The 19,348-nt window shown below is 47.0% G+C and overlaps 1 protein-coding gene and 1 pseudogene across 2 annotated transcripts in view; one reads left to right on the forward strand and one right to left on the reverse strand.

Annotated features, from left to right (window-relative positions):
- IQGAP3 (IQ motif containing GTPase activating protein 3) overlaps positions 1-19,348 on the reverse strand; it is a 48,841-nt gene that overhangs the window by 20,463 nt on the left and 9,030 nt on the right. The window contains exons 3-16 of one of the 2 annotated variants that reach the window (XM_028502698.2): positions 11,240-11,396; positions 10,513-10,590; positions 9,130-9,206; positions 8,336-8,403; positions 8,134-8,247; positions 7,740-7,918; positions 7,229-7,316; positions 6,642-6,805; positions 6,004-6,091; positions 4,896-5,056; positions 2,876-3,033; positions 1,383-1,504; positions 1,120-1,283; positions 174-264 (exon numbers count right to left, since the gene is read on the reverse strand). In XM_028502698.2, coding sequence (XP_028358499.1) covers positions 174-264; positions 1,120-1,283; positions 1,383-1,504; positions 2,876-3,033; positions 4,896-5,056; positions 6,004-6,091; positions 6,642-6,805; positions 7,229-7,316; positions 7,740-7,918; positions 8,134-8,247; positions 8,336-8,403; positions 9,130-9,206; positions 10,513-10,590; positions 11,240-11,396 — 1,709 coding nt within the window. The remainder of the gene's footprint in view (positions 1-173; positions 265-1,119; positions 1,284-1,382; positions 1,505-2,875; positions 3,034-4,895; positions 5,057-6,003; positions 6,092-6,641; positions 6,806-7,228; positions 7,317-7,739; positions 7,919-8,133; positions 8,248-8,335; positions 8,404-9,129; positions 9,207-10,512; positions 10,591-11,239; positions 11,397-19,348) is intronic. The other variant, XM_036015977.1, reaches the window with a different exon arrangement.
- On the forward strand, positions 12,382-18,374 carry LOC114488789 (annotated as a pseudogene).

Genomic DNA, 19,348 nt, shown 5'->3' on the forward strand with positions numbered 1-19,348 from the left:
ACTTCTGGGAAACCCATCCTGTGGTCTGAGCAGCTGACCTCCCTTTCTGAAGCCAGCCCGCTTCCCCACGGAGGTTGAAAGGGAGACGGAGTCCACCTGATTATCTGGGCTCCAGCTGAACCCACAGTTCCTTCCCTCCTCTCTGCCCTGGTGCCCCTACCCAGCCCGTTTACTTCTCTGAGCTGCGTCTGTGTCCTGGTTAGCTCTAGCCACTTCCTGGCGGATCTCTTCCAGCCACAGCACAGCTCCAGGATCTCCTGTCCCCTGGAAAATTGAGAGATAGGAAAGAGAAACGCCCAGTGTGGTCTCCCTGGTTCCCAGGTTCTCTTGGGGGAACCCCACTGCAGAGCCACAGGGACAGCAGTCCCCACTCCCCAGTCCTCATCCTCCTGCCCTGCTTAGGCACAGCCTTGTGACTCTCTGGGACTGCTGCCCTCAGAAGGCTCTTTCCTACCTGTTTTCAGGTCAGCCCAGCATCGACTCAGCTTGGCCACAGCATCCCCAGAACTCTCTTACACTTACCTCAGTATCCACCACCCTGTTAACAGCTCACTTCCTGCCTTTGTTCCTCAGCCATGTCCACAGAGAGCCAACAATGAAGGCTCCACCTACTGCCCTTACTCCCCATTACCCTACGCCTCAGTTCACACCTTCTCAGGCCAATCCTGATCCTGACCTTCACCTTCTGCTTCCTAAACTCTGCCGCACAAGGTAGTAGAAAGATTATGTACACCGCATTCTTCAATTCATTTGACTTTCCCCCCCATGACCAGGGCATGTAGTATTTTATGGATGGATACGTGGAGCTCAGAGACATTAGAGATTTGCCAGAGGCTACACGGTCTCTGATGTCAGAGCAGGATGTGTCTAGCCCAGTTCTCTGGCTCCCAGGCTGTGCCCTCCTCACACACAGGCCCCCACCATTCTCTCTGTGCCCACGACTAGAGCTGTCAGTGCTCTGGCCATGCAGGCCATCTTGTCCTCCTCCTGCCCCCACCCCTAGAGAGAACTGTGTTCACTAGGTCGAGGTTCTCAGTGACACCTACAAGGTGTCACAGCCCTACCAACAAGGGATGTTCTTCCTGCTCTGGTGACCAACCCAGACAGCCCAAACCTCACCTGGGCCTTCTGCCTTTTGGCTGCCACGAGGAGAAGATGGTACCGAGGGGCAATAGGAAGGTTGACATTGTCCAGGCCAGCCGAGGGAAGCAGCAGGGCAAATAGGGTCTTCTCAGGGCTGTCTTGGTTCAGAGCTTCATTGATGAGGCTGACCGCAAAGACCTCTGGGAAAGACAGCTAGATGGGCAGAGGGCCCAGACGTATGGCTAAGAGACAGGGCTACCTGCGGTGGGCCATGCTCCCCAACCCAAGACTCCACTCACGATTGGTCTCTTCCTGGACCTGGGCGTTGACCTGGCTCACAGTGGCCTGCAGGTCATTCCAGCTCAAGAAGGCCCCATCCACTCCTTGCACCTGTCGCAGCTTTACCAGAGCATCAAAGTAACTGGCAGCAGGGTGAGCAAGTGCATCATCAGCCAGAAGTCAGAGGAAATTTCTGAACCACATTCCTCACTTGGCCTCCAGGATATCAGTCTCTTGGTTCTCTTCTCATCTCACCGGCTATTCTTTCTAAGCCTGCTCTGTTGGTTCTTCCCTGACTTCTAAACATTGGAGTATTTCCAGGCTCAGCCTCAAACTTCCTTCCTCCCCACACCCACATCCTTCTGAGGTAATCTCATGGCTTGAAACACCAGATTCTAATAACTCCCCAAAGCACACCTCCAGCCTGTTCACAAATCCCAGCTGCCCCCTCAGCATCTCCATGTAAAAGCCTGATAAGCACTTCAAACCCAACAGCTCACCCTGATCTCCTGATCCCCCTGCTCAATTTGTATATTCCACAGTACCTCCCACCTAGGTAAATACTCACACCAACCTCTCAGGCCAAAAATCTGGATGTCATATCTGATTCCACTCTCTCTCACATATAATGGATCCCATATCCATTACATAAGCAAATCCTGTCAGTTTGACTTTCAGAATATATCTCAAATCTGAACACTTTCCACCACCTCCACTGCTACTGCCCAAGGCCAAGCCTCCATCACCTACCTCTGCCTGGATTACTTCGATAAATGTCTAACAGGTCTCCCTGCTTCTCCCTTTCTAACCTGTAGTCAATTCTCAGCACAACAGCTGGAGTGATCCTATTTAAAGTAGGTTAAATCATCTCCCTCCTCACTCAAAACCCTCCTCTGGCTTCCATCTTCCCTGGACTAAAAGCCAGAGCCTACATCGTCTGGCCTCTACTTCATCTCCCACCAATCTCCCGATGGCTTCTTGGTGTGTTCTGAATATGCCAGGCTCACTTCTCAGGGCCTGTGCCCCTGAGAGCCTCATGTGAACCACTTTTGCCCTGTAGGTCCCTCTCAAAATGACCCCCTTACAAGAGAGGCGTTCTGTAACCCCACTGTGTGAAACAGACAGACCGCCTGCCCCCACCCCCCATAAGTACCCCTAGTGCCCCATTTTATTTCCACCACAGCTCCTCTTCTCTCCTAATCATCTGGCATGTTTATTTTTTGTATGTCCCCACCACTAGCGTGTAAATTTGAGGAGAGCAGAACTTCATTTTGTTCACTATTGTTTCCCAGCACGTAGAACAGTATCTGGCACCTAAGTGGGTCCTCAAATCTTTGTGATATAAGAGCAGTTAGATTATGGAAAGGGGAATGACTATGCTCCAACCCACTCCTAGGAAGAAAAGGCCACCACGTAAGAAGGCTAGTCTCTAAGTAGAACTGGGAGTCTTGGCTATATTCCCTCCAAGCCATTCCCTACATTCCCTCTCAACATGGGGCTTAACCTTTCTCACCGATGAGCATTCTCTCCTTCCACCTCGGCCAGGCCCGTGGCAGGGTTCACCAGGTTGCTCCAGAAGCCACTGGCATCACGGGCCTCCAGGGCCTGGTTAATCAGGACCACAGCTGACAACATCTCCACAGCCACGAAGAGCTCCTCCTGACCAAGCTCCTATAGCAGGGGGAGGGCTGGTGAATGCAGCGCCTGGGGTCCACCTGCCATCCTGCCCCCAAGACTCCGCTATATCCCAGAGTCTCTATCCCAAAACCCCATTCCCTAACAGTCATATTTAACATCTGAGAATGCTTACTATATGTTCAGTGTGTAAGTATTTCACACAAATTATCGTTTAATTTTCTTTTTTTTAAAGATTTTATTTATTTATTTTTAGAGAGGGAAGGGAGAAAAAAAGAGAGAGAGAAACATCAATGTGCGGTTGCTGGGGGCCGTGGCCTGCGGCCCAGGCATGTGCCCTGACTGGGAATCGAACCTGCGATGCTTTGGTTCGCAGCCCGCGCTCAATCCACTGAGCTACCCCAGCCAGGGCTCATTTAATTTTCATAACAAGCAATGAGGCAGGTTTCAACATCCCCATTCACAGGTGAGCCCACAATCAAATTATGTAAGTTAAACCCAGCTGCCTGACTCCAGAGCCCACGCACAACTGTGAGCTCCACTAGCTCCTTTCTGGTCCCTTCCACACGTCAAGAACTGCACTAGGGCCTGGGCACACAGACAGAAAGATAAAGTGGGCCCCTCCACCCTACACCACACACCCCAAAGACTCTAGCCCCACTTCTCTGCCCAGTCCTCCTCCTTTTCAAATATCTGCTTACACTCTTCCCTCTGTCTAGAGAACCATCCCTGTCCTCTACAAGCAGAATACTGTGAACAATAACAATAGCTAAAACTGCCCTGGCTGGTGTGGCCCGGTGGGTTGGGTGTCATCCCAGAAACCAAAAGGTAGCTGGTTTGATTCCCAGTCAGGGCACATGCCTGGGGTGCAGGCCAGGTCTCTGGTTGGAGGTGTGCAAGAGGCAACTGATCTGTATTTCTCTATCACACTGGTGTTTCTCTCCTCTTTCTCCCTCCCTTCCCCTTTCTAAAAATAATAAAATGTTTTTTAAAAAACAGCTAAAACTTACATGACAGTTTCATTCCCAGTCACATGTTAACTTGTTTAATCCTTATAATGATCTCATGAAATATGTTATTGTTCCCATTTTATATATGAATTGAGGGTCAGAGAAGGTAAATAACTTGCCCAGGGTCACTTGGCTGGAAGTAGCAGAAAGAAATTGAACTCAGGTAGCCTGGCTTGAAAGTTCACAACCTTTGTCACTAGGCTTTACCTCTTAGTTCTTATCTGATACTTGGGCTATAGTCTCCTGTGTTGAGACTGTGCCCTTCCTGAGCGTTTTGCCTGGAGTTGATGCTCTATAAGAGCCTGCTGTGGGTATAATTTTCTTCCTCTCTTCCAGGAAGCCTTCCAGACTTACCCCTAGTTCTGCTCACTCCACTTTCTTGGTCTGAAGTCCTATTCCACTTATATGATCTACTTTTCCCTCCCTATGTCTCTCTGCCTAGATCCTCTAATAGACTGGGAAGGCCCCATCACCCAAAGGGAGTGTCCTAACACCCCACTGTCAGAGAAGCTGTATGGACTGGGGTGATGTGGGACAGCAGAGTTGTTAAAAGCATGGGCTGCCAGTACATTTAGCTCAGCATTCACTCCGCACTGCCAGCTACACCTGTGTTGGGCAAGTTACCCTCTGCACCTCAGTTTCCTCATCTCTACAATGGAAATAATATTTGTAGGATTCTTTTAAGGATTAAGTAAGTTTGTAAAGCAGTTTTTGCTTAAGAGTATCTGCTGTTATACTATACTCAGGGGTGCAAGCCTGGTCACCCTCCTTCCTCCCTAATCTCTGCCAGCATCTAAGACTACCTTCAGAGGGTGCTCTGGGCTGACTGCCTGATCCCTCCAGCTGCTTGGGAACCTGAGAGCAAGACCCCACATTGCTGGAGCTTACCCCCTGCTGCTGCTGGAGTACTGCTAGCTCCTGCTGGTACACAATCGAGGCAAAGGGGTACACAGGAGGCAGCTGGGCTTCAGGGCACATCAGCTCCTTCACTGTGTCAGCTGCCACTCCCTTCTGGATGGCTTTGTTGATCCTCCGCACAGCCTGGAGCACTGCAGGGGAGGAAGAAGTAAGGCTGCCCAGGTTGGCCATTCAGAGCCATTTCTATTCTCCTGACCAATCAGGTTCTGCTGGGGATCTCTGAGGAGAGATGGCTTTATAACTGCTCTTAAAAACTATTCTGCTAGGTTCAAAATGTGTTTCTAAATATTCAGGAGGAAAAGGGGCTGCATCACTTTAAGAAGCTCTGAAAGAAGCCAATACGTCAGGCCTAGAAGTTGAGTAGCTCAGCAGGTAACAGAGCGGCTGTTATGGCTGAGGTGAGTTCCTAAGGTGTTGAGCATAGGACTCACAGCAGGCTGTGGAGCGTAACTAAGATGAGGTTAGCCCAGGGGTTCCCAGGACTAACCTGGGGGGCCAAGGGGGGGGCCAAATCTTGACGAAAGCACAGAGGAATACAAAACCAGCTCCAAGGTAAAGCCATTTGGGTGGGTTGTAAAGGGCAGGAGTAAGCAAAAGGGGGGCCATGGTGCATCAGTGTAGTTTAGCTTCGAAACACCAGGGCTTATAGAACACCAGGTGGATATGGGCACAGGCAGCAGGGAGCACACAAGCTACAGGGGAGAAATAAGGGCGCAAAAAAACTCACAGTGCACTGCTGTCATTGCATCTGGGAGATCACTACATTTCAGAAGGCAAAGGAACTCTTTCAGGTTGCAACTGTCAAAATACAGGGCAAGTGCCTAGAAGGAAATTGCCTGCCCCAGGAGTGCAGCCTGGTGCAGTGCTGTCATTATCTCTAAGGCTTTAATGAACTTATCTGTAGGGTCCCTCCAGGCAGCCAGGAATAGGGCACACTAGGTAAGAAAAGAGAGAAGTCCCTTGCCAGGCAGGAAAATCAGGCATCGGTTACACTGCACTGCACAGAAACTGGCAAAGGGTTACTCTTCCAAGAACCTGTGATGCACACAGGCCAGACCTCAGCCTGGAGATGACTTACTGGCTTGTTCCTGATCACCCTTCATGTTGGCAGCAGCCACACCAGCTTGAACCTCCACCTTTTCCAGAAGCTCCACTAGGCCTAGCTCCTGAAAAAGGAAGAGATGCAATAGAAAAGAGGCCTCCAGGAGCACTGAACATGATTTAGAAGCTGCCAGCATAAGCTCCCAGATCTACCCAGTCACCTACCGTCAATCCCTCCTCTCCCATTTAGGCAGACTAGCCTGGCCCACCCACCTCTATTAACCTGTCCCTGTTCACCAATCCCTAACCTCTGACCCTTTATTACCCAGCAAGCATCTGATATAACAACTCAGGCAATGCAAATATAAATAGTGTCATGGAGAAATTCAACAGCATTGACAATAAGATTACTAGTAAGTTGAGGTCCCAATTCAGCAATGGGGGAGTTCACTAACACTGCATAGTGAACTGTCCCTAGGCCCTCCAGGCAGTCTGAGAAACTCAAGACAGCAAAAGGTGATCGGTCTAGTTCGTTAGGCTTTGGGATGATTTAACCATTTAAACATGTAGCCAGCACTGAGTACAAAGAATTGACAGAGGTGATGCCTAAATAAGAGGCCCTCCCCCATCCTGTAGTCAGACAGAGAAGGTAGCAGGTGATAGACATAGCCTGACCTGTGCTTTCTGCTCTCTGTCTGAGCTCAGCTGTTCCAGGTACCAGTTGGCAAAATCACTCCTCACCCCTCGCAAGGCCAGGGCAGGGTCTTGAAGGGCCTTAAGCAAGGCCTCAGGGCTCTGTCTTTCCAAAGCATCATCAACAACTTCTAGAGCCCCATGGACTGAAAAAGACAAGACTCCACAGTGTACACTGTGGGAAAGCCCGCTGCCACCACCCCAGTCTAGCCCTAGAAATCTGCCCTCTTCCTGCTGGCCCAGAGTTACCCCCACTCCAGTCCCCTGGATTCCGAGGGCCTAACTGACCCAGCCCAAATTCTTCAGCTGGATCTGCAGCCTTCCCATCTTACCACCCCAAACCCTGAAGTTTCAACCAGCCCCTCCTGTCCTAACCTCCCCCTCCTTTCTGCACATCCCCTTCTTGAAGGAACCCATGTCCTCTCCATTTAAACAGAAGTCCCCTGAACAGACACTACTTGACTCTGATCTTTCCCTGAGATAAGGGTTGGCCCCAGGCCCAAACCTCCCAATGCAGGAGCTCACTCTGAAAGCATTCCCCTAAGCCCCTCCTGGCCTATCTCTCTTACCATTGACATGGTTGATGTTGCCCTGGATTTCAGCCTGAGTCAGGTAGCAGTCATAGATGTCCTGGTTTTTTCCATCATCTTGCAAATACTACATTGAGAGGGGAACCCGGGAAAACCAATCAAATCTTCTCTTTGTGTTTACCTATTTCTTCTTCTGGGAGCCTCCAAAGGCCAAAAGGTCAGCGTGGTAGGAAGGACTCCAGGGAAGTTGTGGGGTCCAACCCCCCTGGCACTGACACAGTTAAGTCAACCAGCCTTTGGAATCTCCAGTCCAATCTCATTCAGTTCTACATTCAGCCCTTACTGAAGAATCATCCCCCTAGAACCTCTTTTCCTATCTTATCCTCATTGTTATCCCAAGTTCCTCTCCTATTTCCCTAAAATAACTGGCAAGTTAGTTTCTCTGAGACACTTTGGGACTCAGAAACAAAAGGAATAGGAGTCCTGGTTTCACTTGAGGTTTTCCAAACCATCCAGCTGTCTAGCCCTGCATTCGAAGGTTCTTCCTTACACAGTTCCTGGCATTCGCAGCCTTCTCCATCTTGGCCTGGGCCAACAGCTCCTGGTAGATGGCTGCCAGAGGCTCTCGAAGATTCCCCAGCAGAGCACTGGGATTCTGCAAGGCAGCCAGAGTGTCTTCAACCACTCCCCGCTCCACTGCCTCATTGATGGCAAGAATAGCTGCATGGACTAGGAGGGGGCATCGAAAAAAGGTAAGGAAGCCAGATCACCTATGAGCCACTTGACATCATCCCTTTTCCACCCCCAGAGGCCAGGCCAATCACGTAGCCTGCTGGCCCTGCCTGTGGATGAGAAGTATCCAGAATCCATTTGAGGGCTGTGAGGCTCAGAGTCCTCCCATATTCACTGAGCCTACCCCTAGCAGAGCAGAACCCAATCCCTACCTGCAGCCTCATCCACTGAGAGCTCATTGGCCAGGATGCCCCCGATTTTGCTGAAGGCAGGCAGCTGAAGGCCATATTTGGCCAGCTCCGAGGCCATGTTGCTGAGTTCCTCAGCTGCAATGATACCATAGGTGCCCTTCATCAGGTCCAAAACTCCAGGAGCCAGACCAGAATTGTGGTGGTTGGGGAACAATCGGCTTACCTGTGAACTTCACTTTCCCATATAGATCATGTATCTGAGGGGCCAAGCCTAGCCGGAAGAGGAAGAGACTAGGAAAGAAGAAGGCAGTGGAGCTGATTTATTTTGACCTGCTGCCCGTAACGGGTTTTCAGGAGATACTATGGAGACCTGGAGATGAAGACCACTCAGTACCTGCCCCCAAGCCTCCCCCAGTCCACAGGAAGAGATGTTATTGGAAGTCAGCCCAAGGCAAGTGCCGTAAAAGATAAATAAGATGCTGCGGAGATCTGGGGATTGGGAAGACTTCACAGATAAGGGCACACTGCAATGGCAGGTCACTGGATGGAGACGGAGAGTGGGGAGGGCATAGCGAGCACAGACCCACCGAACCACGGCACAGAGGCTTGAAAGAACATAGGAAATGAAGTCGGGAAGCAGTGACGTGTAGGACACAGGAACTGGTCAATCAATTCTATGAGTTAGCCAACTGGTTGCTGATGGCTGGCTATGAATAGAACCAAAGAGCCTTCCCCATTCACACTGAGTTGCTCTTGATAAATCTTGTGTGCTCCAGTCACAAGCTGAAGAATGTTCCCGCGCTGCTCTTTTCCTTCACCCACTTGGGTTAGGCATAAATATCCCACAAACGTGCACATAACTCTAAACACAACCACACAAATCTAAAACCTTACTTTCCTGAGAGGTGCTCCCTATGGTCTACTATCCATCCTTCCTGCCACCAGCACTTGTTGCTGTCAAGTGTTGGTTGCATCCACCTGGAGCAACCAGGATGAGAGAAGTTTGGGGTCTCTCACCTGAGTGCATGGATGCAGTAGACCACTCGAGGCATGTTCTTCTTGTCGTAGATGTCCGTGGTCTCCGGGAAGAAGGTCTGGAGGGGAAACCAACAGTTACTGCCACTGGGAACCTTTAAGCAGCACCACATATGGAGAGAGGGGGCTGAGTCAGGGGTCTTCCCCTCCATCCTGGGGTGTGTGCTCCTTTGTTGCCTGGGGCTTCTAGATTAGTCTCCCCAACCATTTACAGCCAGCTCAATGTAAAGGAAAAGCAATGGGGACACATACTAAGCCAGTCACAGACAGGGTCATACAGTCCCAGATTAATCAAACACTAGACAGAGCTATAAAGGATATAGAACACAGGCCATGTCCTCCGGGAGAAATAGGCCCCTTGTTCATCCCATAGACACAGCCAGCCTGTGCCCCTCACCCTAGACTCTTGCCAGAAAAGTGGCATGCTAGGGAGCTGGCCATGTTCCCAAAGAGGGCTCAGTGAAGCATGCTTTGCCAAGAACCACAAAGGGGTCAGGGTGTGGCACCCCTGTCTATAAGCCAGAGGCCTCTGATCAATGGGAGCCCCTCTAAGAGGAATTGAGTCACCCCAGGGATGGATTTCCACACCATCTAGCAACTGAGGTCCAATCTCAGTACCTCTTGATTACTTTACACTCATAATGACCACACCTAGAGACCTAAGTGTTCCAACCCCACTGGGACACATGGCCTCGACTGTTCCTGCCTCCCACCAAAGTATTTTTTTTTACTGCTATTAACTTGTCTTATAATATCCTTCTACAATGAAGAAAAACAACGCAGAAAGAAATCATACATTGTAGAGTCCTATCAAACCTTATTTGTATAGCTCTTTACAGTTCAAAAAAAGAGTTCCGATGGATCATGCAACCCTGTCAACCTCAAGAGGCAGAGATTACTATCCCTGTTTTATATTTGAGAAGCCGACTGCGATTTGAAGAGTCAGAAGACATGCACCACACACTCAACTGGGGTCAGGGGCCTAGGTTTCCAAGTCTGTCCCCGAGGGACGTGATATCCCCTGCTTCACGTTATGAAATCCTGGTGGAAAGATGGCTGGCCTACACGAGCCCCATCTCCTGCCTTACAGGAGGGCCTCAGTGCCTAAAGGGGACAATGAAACTTGAGTCAGGGGGCCTTCACCTCCTTTGTTTACGCACTGAGAAGTGGAGGCAGAGACCAAGTAACCTGGTTCAAAGACACAGCCCCAAGGAACTTAAACTCTCAGATTAAGTTAGTTTAGAAAATACATGGAGAGGAAGGTTAAAGGGCCCCAGGGAGACAAAACGGGTGGGTAGAGAGGGCTGCAGGGGCTGGCACTGGTGAACAGTACAGATGAATCCCGATCTTAAGGCCCAGGGTTACCGAAGGCAGACCGATGTGGGCTATCGCAGAGAGCCAAAAATTAATGTTGTCTGTGTGACGGAAGTGCAAGCCAGTTGCCTGAAAAGGAAAGAACAAGAGAGTTTATTCCCACAGTTCTTGGGGTTCCCTATGAGCAAAGCCCAGACCACAGCTTAGAGGTCCACAGCCATTCAAGTGGCTGGAGGAGCCAGTGGACCCTGCCCCATGGACTTCCCATCTCCGCAGGACAGAGACACACAGACCAACAGAAATAATGCAGAATGGGTCCAGAGGGATATTTAGGGAAAATGGCACAGAGGTGGGATTAACAATCTAGTAAGGCTTCCTAGAAAAGGGGAGTGCAGAGCTGGGATGGGAAGGAGAGGTAAGTTGGGCTAGCCAGGGCACAGGGAAGGGCAGGGTGCCCAGGAAGTACCTTCAGGTGGCAAAACCCACAAGCCTGAGTGTAACTGTGGGTAGAAAAGTCTTCTTGGGAGTTCTCATATCAGAGGTCTCTGAAAGCCCCCCTATCATGTGTCCGTCCCTTGCTAAGGATAATGTACACTGCTGGGCTGGGAGATACCAATTTATACCTGTTGTCCCAGTGCAATGATTAGTTACACCCTTTTCATCCTCAAAAGTATCTAGTTTTAGACAATAGGTTATATGGTCATTCTACTCTCACAGCTTTGAGGAGAAGGGGCAGTTTGAGAGAAGAAGGTAGAAGGTAGAGACCTCTATTTCACACCTGGTACCGCAGCTGCTCCATGTCATAGATCTTCTTCAAAGGGACCACAGAGGGTGCAAAGCAGTGGCCCAGCTTGGCCAGCAGCACTCCGTTCCGGAGACTCTCCTCTAGTTCCACTGGGGAAGGAAGCTCCTCCTTCAGGCAGGCCTCCATCCAGCTGAGAGCACGAGAGCATGAGAGCCTTCTCACCTGCTCCGGCAGGCCACCAGGCCACCGCAGTTCATTCTAACCACAGGATCTTCCCGCCCTCTCTCCCTCTAAGCAGGCTCCAATTCTCCTGCCTCCTGTTCCTGCCCTGCTCCCGGCTCCCCTCTCTGCCCATTGCCTGGCTGTTATCACCTTCTCCCAAGCTGCCCCAAACACCTGGATTGGCCAATCCTCAGCCCCCAACCACCCCAGGAAATCTCCCCTGACAGATCATAACATAACATGCCCACCTTCAGTGGGGCTTAAACAGGCTCTTATCTGTTACATCTGGGATGTCAAACTCATTTTCACCAGGGGCCACAACAGCCTCGCAGTTGCCTTCAAAGGACTGTATAAATGTAACTTTAGGACTGTATAAACGTAACTACCGGTACTCCTTAACTAGGGGCAAGGAGCTCGGCGCTGCCACCAGGTAGAAACAAGGTACCAGGCCGGACAAAATAAGGTGGAGGGCTGGACCTTGTGTTTGCCACCTGCATGTTACATGATGTAACCTCTCACTCAGTCTGGTTATGTATGCACTATGACTGTTGAACCAAATTGAATCTGCCCACTTTTCTCATTCTGCATGTTCTCTGAGAACCCAGATACAGAAAGGTCATGTCTACCTGAATGGTCTACACAGCCCATAACCCAGCTTTGATGATGCTGGTAGCAGTGGGGAACACCCAGGGTCGATGGAAGGGGAGCAGCACAAAGGGACAGAAAGGTCACAGCCCTTGGAATCAGAAAATGTGCTTTTCACACCATCTCCCCTACTTCACCTGAGCCTCAGTTGCATATCTTCAAAATGAAGACACCACCACTTGTACTCCCTTTGTCAGTGGGCAGCTGCCAGGATTAAATGAACTAAGGAATGTGAGAACACTTTGAATACAAACGCGCAGTACTCCCATTGTTGACAGTTGTATAAGGGAGCCAAGAGGGCTACTCACATGGGATCCCCAAACTTCTCCACACAGCAGATCTACAGGAAAGTAGCTATTTTCAAAGACAGAGCCCGCTACAACTCGCTTCATGCTTTCCCTGCCAGATACCTGATTTCCCGTCTACCCCATCCTCCCTACCTTTTTGGAGAACATTAAGAACATACTATTTTCAAAAAGGAAACGAGTATTTATCTTGCCTTCAGAGCCAACATCCATTTACAGGAAATATGGGGTATAGAGGAACAAGCTGAATGACACAAGAAAGCAGAGACAAAACCAGAATGTAGGATGTCCTCTGGGGCAAATGACTTGGCTTCTCCAACAAGTTAATGACAGAAAGAACGAAAAAGGGAAGACGAGCTGTTCTATATTAAAGGAGACTTAAGAGACACAGCGACCATATGTAATATGTGAACCTTTTTTAGATCCTTATTTGAATAAGCCAATTGTAAAAATACATTTTTTAAAAATTTTATTTATTTATTTTTAGGGAGGGAAGGGAGGGAGAGAGAGAGAAAGAGAGAGAGAGAGAGAGAGAGAGAGAGAGAGAGAGAAACATCAATGTGCGGTTGCTGGGGGTTATGGCCTGCAACCCAGGAATGTACTCTGGCTGGGAATCGAACCTGGGACACTTTGGTTCCCAGCCCGTGCTCAATCCACTGAGCTACGCCAGCCAGGGCTAAAAATACATTTTTTTAAACAATCAAGACAATTTGAAAATGGCCTGGGTATTGATTTCCAAGGGTTAATGGGTAACTTAGTTGGGCATTACAATGACAGTGTGGTTGTGTAAGCAAATGCCCACATGTTTTAGAGATATGTATTAAGGAATGTTTTCTTCACTCACAGATGGCATGACCGTCTGTGTATAAAATCTGAAAAAATGCGAGCCCTGGCTGGCGTAGCTCAGTGGATTGAGCACAGGCTGCAAACCAAAGCATCACAGGTTCAATTCCCAGTCAGGGCACATGCCTGGGCTGCAGGCCACGGCCCCCAGCAAATGCACATTGATGTTTCTCCCTCTCTCTCTCTCTCTCTCTCCCCCCCTCCCTCCCTTCCCTCTCTAAAAATAAATAAATAACATCTTTTAAAAAATCTGAAAAAATGCAACCAAAATAACTCCTGGAACTACTAAGCAATTATAGCAACTTTTCAAAATACAAGGTTAATATATATACATGTCAGTTGTTTTCCTATATACCAGCAACAAACAAGTGAATTTAAAATTAAAAACAATACCATTTACATTAGTGTCCCCAAAAATCACAAACTTAGGTATAAACTTAACAAAATATGTACAAGATCTATGTGTGGAAAACTGTAAAACTCTGATCAGCAAAATCAAAGAATAAATAATTGAGAGATATTTCATATTCATGGATAGAAAGACTTAATATTGTAAAGATGTTAGTTCTTCCCAATTTGAGCTACAGTCGATACAATCCCAAAGAGAATCCCAGCAAGCTACTTTGTGAATATTGACATACTGATTCTAAAGTTTATATGGAGAGGCAATAGACCCAGACTAGCCAACACAACATTAAAGAAGAACAGAGTTAGAGGACTGATGCTACCTCACTTAGCCAGAGTAATGAATACACTGTGGTGCTGGTGAAAAAAATAGACAAATAGATAATGGAACAGAACAGACAACCCAGAAATAGACCCAGGTAAATATTGTCAACTCATCTTTGACAAAGGAGCAATGGCAGCACAAACAGAGTAAAGATAGTCTCTTCAACAAAAGGTGCCGGAACAACTGGATATCCACTTGCAAAGAAATGAATCTAGACACAGATCTAGTCAATAACACTGTAATTACTATGTATGGTGCCAGGTCAGTATTTGAATTATCAGGGGGATCATTTCATAAATTATAAAACTGTCTAACCATTATGCTATACACCTAAAACTAATATAAAATAATATTAAATGTTGCCCTGGCTGGTGTGGCTCAGTGGATTGAGTGCTGCTGGCCTGTGAACCGAAAGGTTGCTGGTTTGATTCCCAGTCAGGGCACATGCATGGGTTGTGGGCCAGGTCCCCAGCTGGGGGTGTGAGAGAGGCAACTGGTAGATTCTCTCACACCTCAAGATTTTTCTCCCTCTCTTCTCCCTCCCCTACTCTGAAAATAAATAAAGTATTTAAAATAATACTGAATGCCAACTTTAATTAAAAAAAATAAAAATGAATAAAAACAGGCACACGCCTTACACCCTTCACAAAAATCAACTCTAAATGGAACATCAACCTAAATGTAAAACACAAAAACATGAAACTCCTAAAAGATAACATAGGAAACAATCTAGATGACCTTGGGCATGGCAATGACTTTTTAGATACAACAAATCCTTGAAATTATTGATAAATTAGATTTCATTAAAACTAAAAACTTCTGCTCTGCAAAAGACAATATCAAGAGAATGAGAAGGCAAACCACAGACTGGGGGAAAACATTTGCCAAACATGCATCTGATGAACAATTGTTATCTAAGATATGCAAACTGTCAAAACCCAATTAAGAAAACAAATAACTCAATTAAAAAATGGGCCAAAGACCTTAAGAGCCACCTCACCAAAGAATATATACAGATGGCAAATAAGCATATGAAAAGATGCTCCAGGACTCCCGGCCAAGATGGAGGAGTAAGTAGATACACTTTGCCTCCTCACGCAAACAAAAGAAGGACAACAACAAATTTAAAGACAAAAAATAACCAGAATTGCCAGAAAATCGAACTGTATGGAAGTCTGACAACCAAGGAGTTGAAGAAGAAACATTTATCCAGACTGGTAGGAAAGGCAGAGATGGGCAGCCAGGGCAGAGAGGGCGTGTGGCAAGACGGTGGCTGGTGGACCAGGCCATCCCACATTTGCGTGCAGATAAACCGGGAGAAATAACTGAGGAGCGAGACAGACTGCACAACCCAGAGTTCCAGCACAAGAAAAGAAAGGCTCAAAACTTCTGACTGTAAAAATCTGTAGGGGTTGCAGACACTGGGGAAATTCCCAGCCTCACAGGAGAGTTTGTTGGAGAGATACACAGGGTCCTAGAACCTACACAAACCCACCCACCTGGGAAACAGCACCAGAAGGGTCCAATCTGCTTGTGGGAAGCGGGGGAAGTGACTGAAAGCCAGCGTAGCACTGAGCAAGCAGTACTGTTCCCTCTCGGCCCCTCCCCCACATACAGCACCACAGCAATGTGGGTTGTCCTGCCCTGGTGAATACCTAAGGTTCTGCCCCTTAGAACATAACAGGTACCCTGAGATAAAGAAATATGGCCCAAATGAAAGAACAGATCAAAATTCCAAAAATAGAACTAAGCAATGAAGAGATAGCCAACCCATCATATGCAGAGTTCAGAACACTGGTAATCAGGATGCTCACAGAAATGGTTGAGTATGGTCACAAAATAGAGGAAAAAGTGAAGGCTATGCAAAGTGAAATAAAGCAAAATAGACAGAAAATCAACAGTGAAAGGAAGGAAACTGGGACTCAAATCAATGGTTTGGACCAGAAGGAAGAAATAAACATTCAACCAGAACAGAATGAAGAAACGAGAATTTAAAAAAAAAAAAAGGAGAGGCTCAGAAACCTCTGGATCAAATTTAAACATTCCAACATCTGAATCATAGGGGTGCCAGAAGGAGAAGAGGAAGAGCAAGAAATGGAAAACTTATTTGAACAAATAATGAAGGAGAACTTCCCCAACCTGGAGAAGAAAATAGGCTTCCAGGAAGTCCAGGAAGCTCAGAGAATCCCAAAGAAGTTGGGCCCAAGGAAGTACATACCAAGGCACATCAGAATTATATTAGGTAAGATTAAAGATAAGAAGAGAATCTTAAAAGCAGCAAGAGAAAAGGAGACAGTTACCTACAAAGGAGTTCCCATAATACTATCAGCTGATTTCTCAAAGGAAACCTCACAGGCAAGAAGGGGCTGGAAAGAAGTATTCCAAGTCATGAAAAGCAAGGACCTGCATGCAAGATTACTCCATCCAGCAAAGCTGTCATTTAGAATCAAAGGGCAGATAAAGTGCTTTTCAGATAAGGTCAAGTTAAAGGAGTTCATCATCATCAAGCCCTTATTATATGAAATGTTAAAGGGACTTATCCAAGAAAAAGAAGATGATCAAAACTATGAACGGTAAAATGACAACAAGCTCACAACTATCAACAACTGAACCTAAAAAACAAAAACAAAAACAAACTAAGCAAATAACTAGAAATGGAACAGAATCACAGAAATGGAGATCACATGGAGGGTTATCGGTGAGGAGAGGAAGGAAGGGGGAGAATGGTGAAAAAGGTACAGGGACTAAGAAGCATAAATGGTAGGCGCAAAATAGACAGGAGGTTAAGAATAGTATGGGAACTATAGAAGCCAAGGAACTTACATGTACAACCCATGGACATGAACTAAGGGGTGGGAATGCCAGTGGGAGGGGGCAGTGCAGGGTGAAATAAAGGGGAGAAAAAAATGAGATAACTTTAATAGCATAAGCAATTACAGCAAGTATACCGCTTATAAAAAAATAAAGATATTCCGCATCATATGTCATCAGGGAAATGCAAATTAAAACAATGATGAGGTTCTGCCTTGAAGCAGCCACCCCCTTTTACCTAGCCCCACCCTGGAATTGAGCCATTGCCTCAGCCTCACCCGCTGCCTCTTGAAGCTTTCCAACCATCCCCAGCCCGCCCAGCTTCGGGCCTTCATGAAATTGTGTAAGCACAATCTGAGTATTCTGCACAACAAGCTAATATACTTCCTGATGGAGCGGGTGGAGAGCATGAAGGGTAAAATAGCACTTGTGACTCTTAAAGCCAAAGCAGAAGAAAATATCAAGGAAGAAAAAGACAGTAGTAAGAAGGTAGAGGAAAACATAAAGACAGAGAAACTATCATGTGAAGAATGTGATCTTGAAATTGACAATGAAGGTGTGATTGAACCAGACACTGATATCCCTCAAGAAACGGGAGGTAAAAATGTAGAGATAAATGAGGAGATGATGGATCAGGCAAATAATAAAAAACGTGGCTGCCACTGATGCCCTAAATGATGGCGAACTACAGAAAGTCAATGACGTGTTCGCAGATGACATCAAGCTGAATCCTCACTCAGCCATTCTATATGCCAAGAGAGCCAGGATCTTCATCAAATTACAGAAGCCATATGCTGCCATCTGAAACTGACAAAGCTGTTGAAATAAATCCCAATGCACTTCAACCTTACAAGTGGCGAGGGAAAACACATAGACTTCTGGGCCATTGGAAAGAAGCAGCCCATATTCTTCCTTTGCTTGCAAGCTGGATTATGATGAAGATGCTAGTGTAATGCTGAAGAAGTTCAACCAAGGGCACAGAAAATTGCAGAACATCAAAGAGAAACATGGAGAGCAAGAGATCAAAGAAAGAATGGAAAGGGTGAAGAAGGCTCAGAAAACACATGAGTGAGCGCAGAGGGAGGAAGAAGCCAGGCCACAATCAGGAGCTCAGTATGGCTGTTTCCCACATGGCTTTCTTGGGGGGACGTTTGGGAAGGGAGAGGGCATGCCCAGAATGGCAGGAATGCCTGGGATCAATGAAATTGTCAGTGATCCAGAGGTTCTTGCATCCAGAAGTTATAGTGGCCTTCCAGATTGTGGCCAGAACCTGGCAAATATGTCAAAACATCAGAGTAAACCAAAGGTTATGAATCTTGTCACCAAATTTGGATGTCAAGGGTAATGTCCATCTGACAAATAAAGCCCTTGCTTAAAAAAAAAAAAAAAAAAAAAAGAGGCAACTAAATCACCCAATGGATGTCGAAATAATATAAACCAGTATACCTCAGACCTCATGAAGAAAGCTGGGGTGCTTTGAAGAGAATCCCTACCTCTCTGCCCCAGATAAGGTGTAACATTTTACAGTGATTTGCCACTAGGGTATTTGTTCAGGTAATGTTTTCCTACTAGGAATTACAAACTTCAAATACTTTTAAACCTTAAAAATATTTTAAAAGAAATTAAAAGAGTGTGTTAATCCCTATATTTTTCTTTGAGAAAAATGATGAGATACCAATATACACCTATTAAATGGCCAAAATCTGGAACACTGATGACACCAAATGCTGGCAAGGATGTGGAACAACAGGAACTCTCATTAACTGCTGGTGGGAATGCAAAATGGTGTCGACACTCTGAAGATAGTTTAGTGGTTTCTTAAACTAAACATACTCTTACCATATGATCCAACAATTGTGCTCCTTGATATTTAACCCAAAGGAGCTGAAAACCTATGTCCACACAAAAACCTGCACATGGATGTTTATAACAGCTTTAGTCATAATTGCCAACTTAGAAGTAACCAGTATGTCTTTCAGTACATGAATGGATTAATAAACTGTTACCTCCAGACAATAGAATATTATTCAATGCTAATAAGAAACAAACTATCACACCATGAAAAGACACAGAGGAACCTTAAATGCATATTGCTAAATAAAAGAAGCCAAATCTAAAAGAGCTACATATGGACTTCCGGCCAAGATGGAGGCATAGGTAGACACACTGTGCCTCCTCACATAACTGAAATTAAGGACAACAACAATTTAGAAACAAAAAACCAACCAGAACAGACAGAAAATTGAACCGTACGGAAGTCCCGACAACCATTCATCCAGACCAGTAAGAGGGGCAGAGTCTCTGCCTGCGGAGAGGGGTTGTGGCAGGAAAAAGCGGCAGCTGACAGACCCGGGAGTGCAGGGTGCAGGCAGCAGTTAGCAGACCCCCGTGGCAGACTGTGGGCGTGGGCGCAGGCTCAGGGAGGCAACAAGCAGACCCAGTGAGGTGCATAAGGCAGCTGGCTATCCGCAGTCACACATTCGTGCGCAGATAAACCAAGTGAAAACCAGCAGTGAGACAGACAGAGCAACCCAGGGCCCCGGCGCTGGGAAGTAAAGCCTAAAACACTGATTGGAAATACTTGTG

The sequence above is a fragment of the Phyllostomus discolor genome, chromosome 14, assembly GCF_004126475.2.
Source record: "Phyllostomus discolor isolate MPI-MPIP mPhyDis1 chromosome 14, mPhyDis1.pri.v3, whole genome shotgun sequence".
In the NCBI taxonomy this organism is placed as follows: Eukaryota; Metazoa; Chordata; class Mammalia; order Chiroptera; family Phyllostomidae; genus Phyllostomus; species Phyllostomus discolor.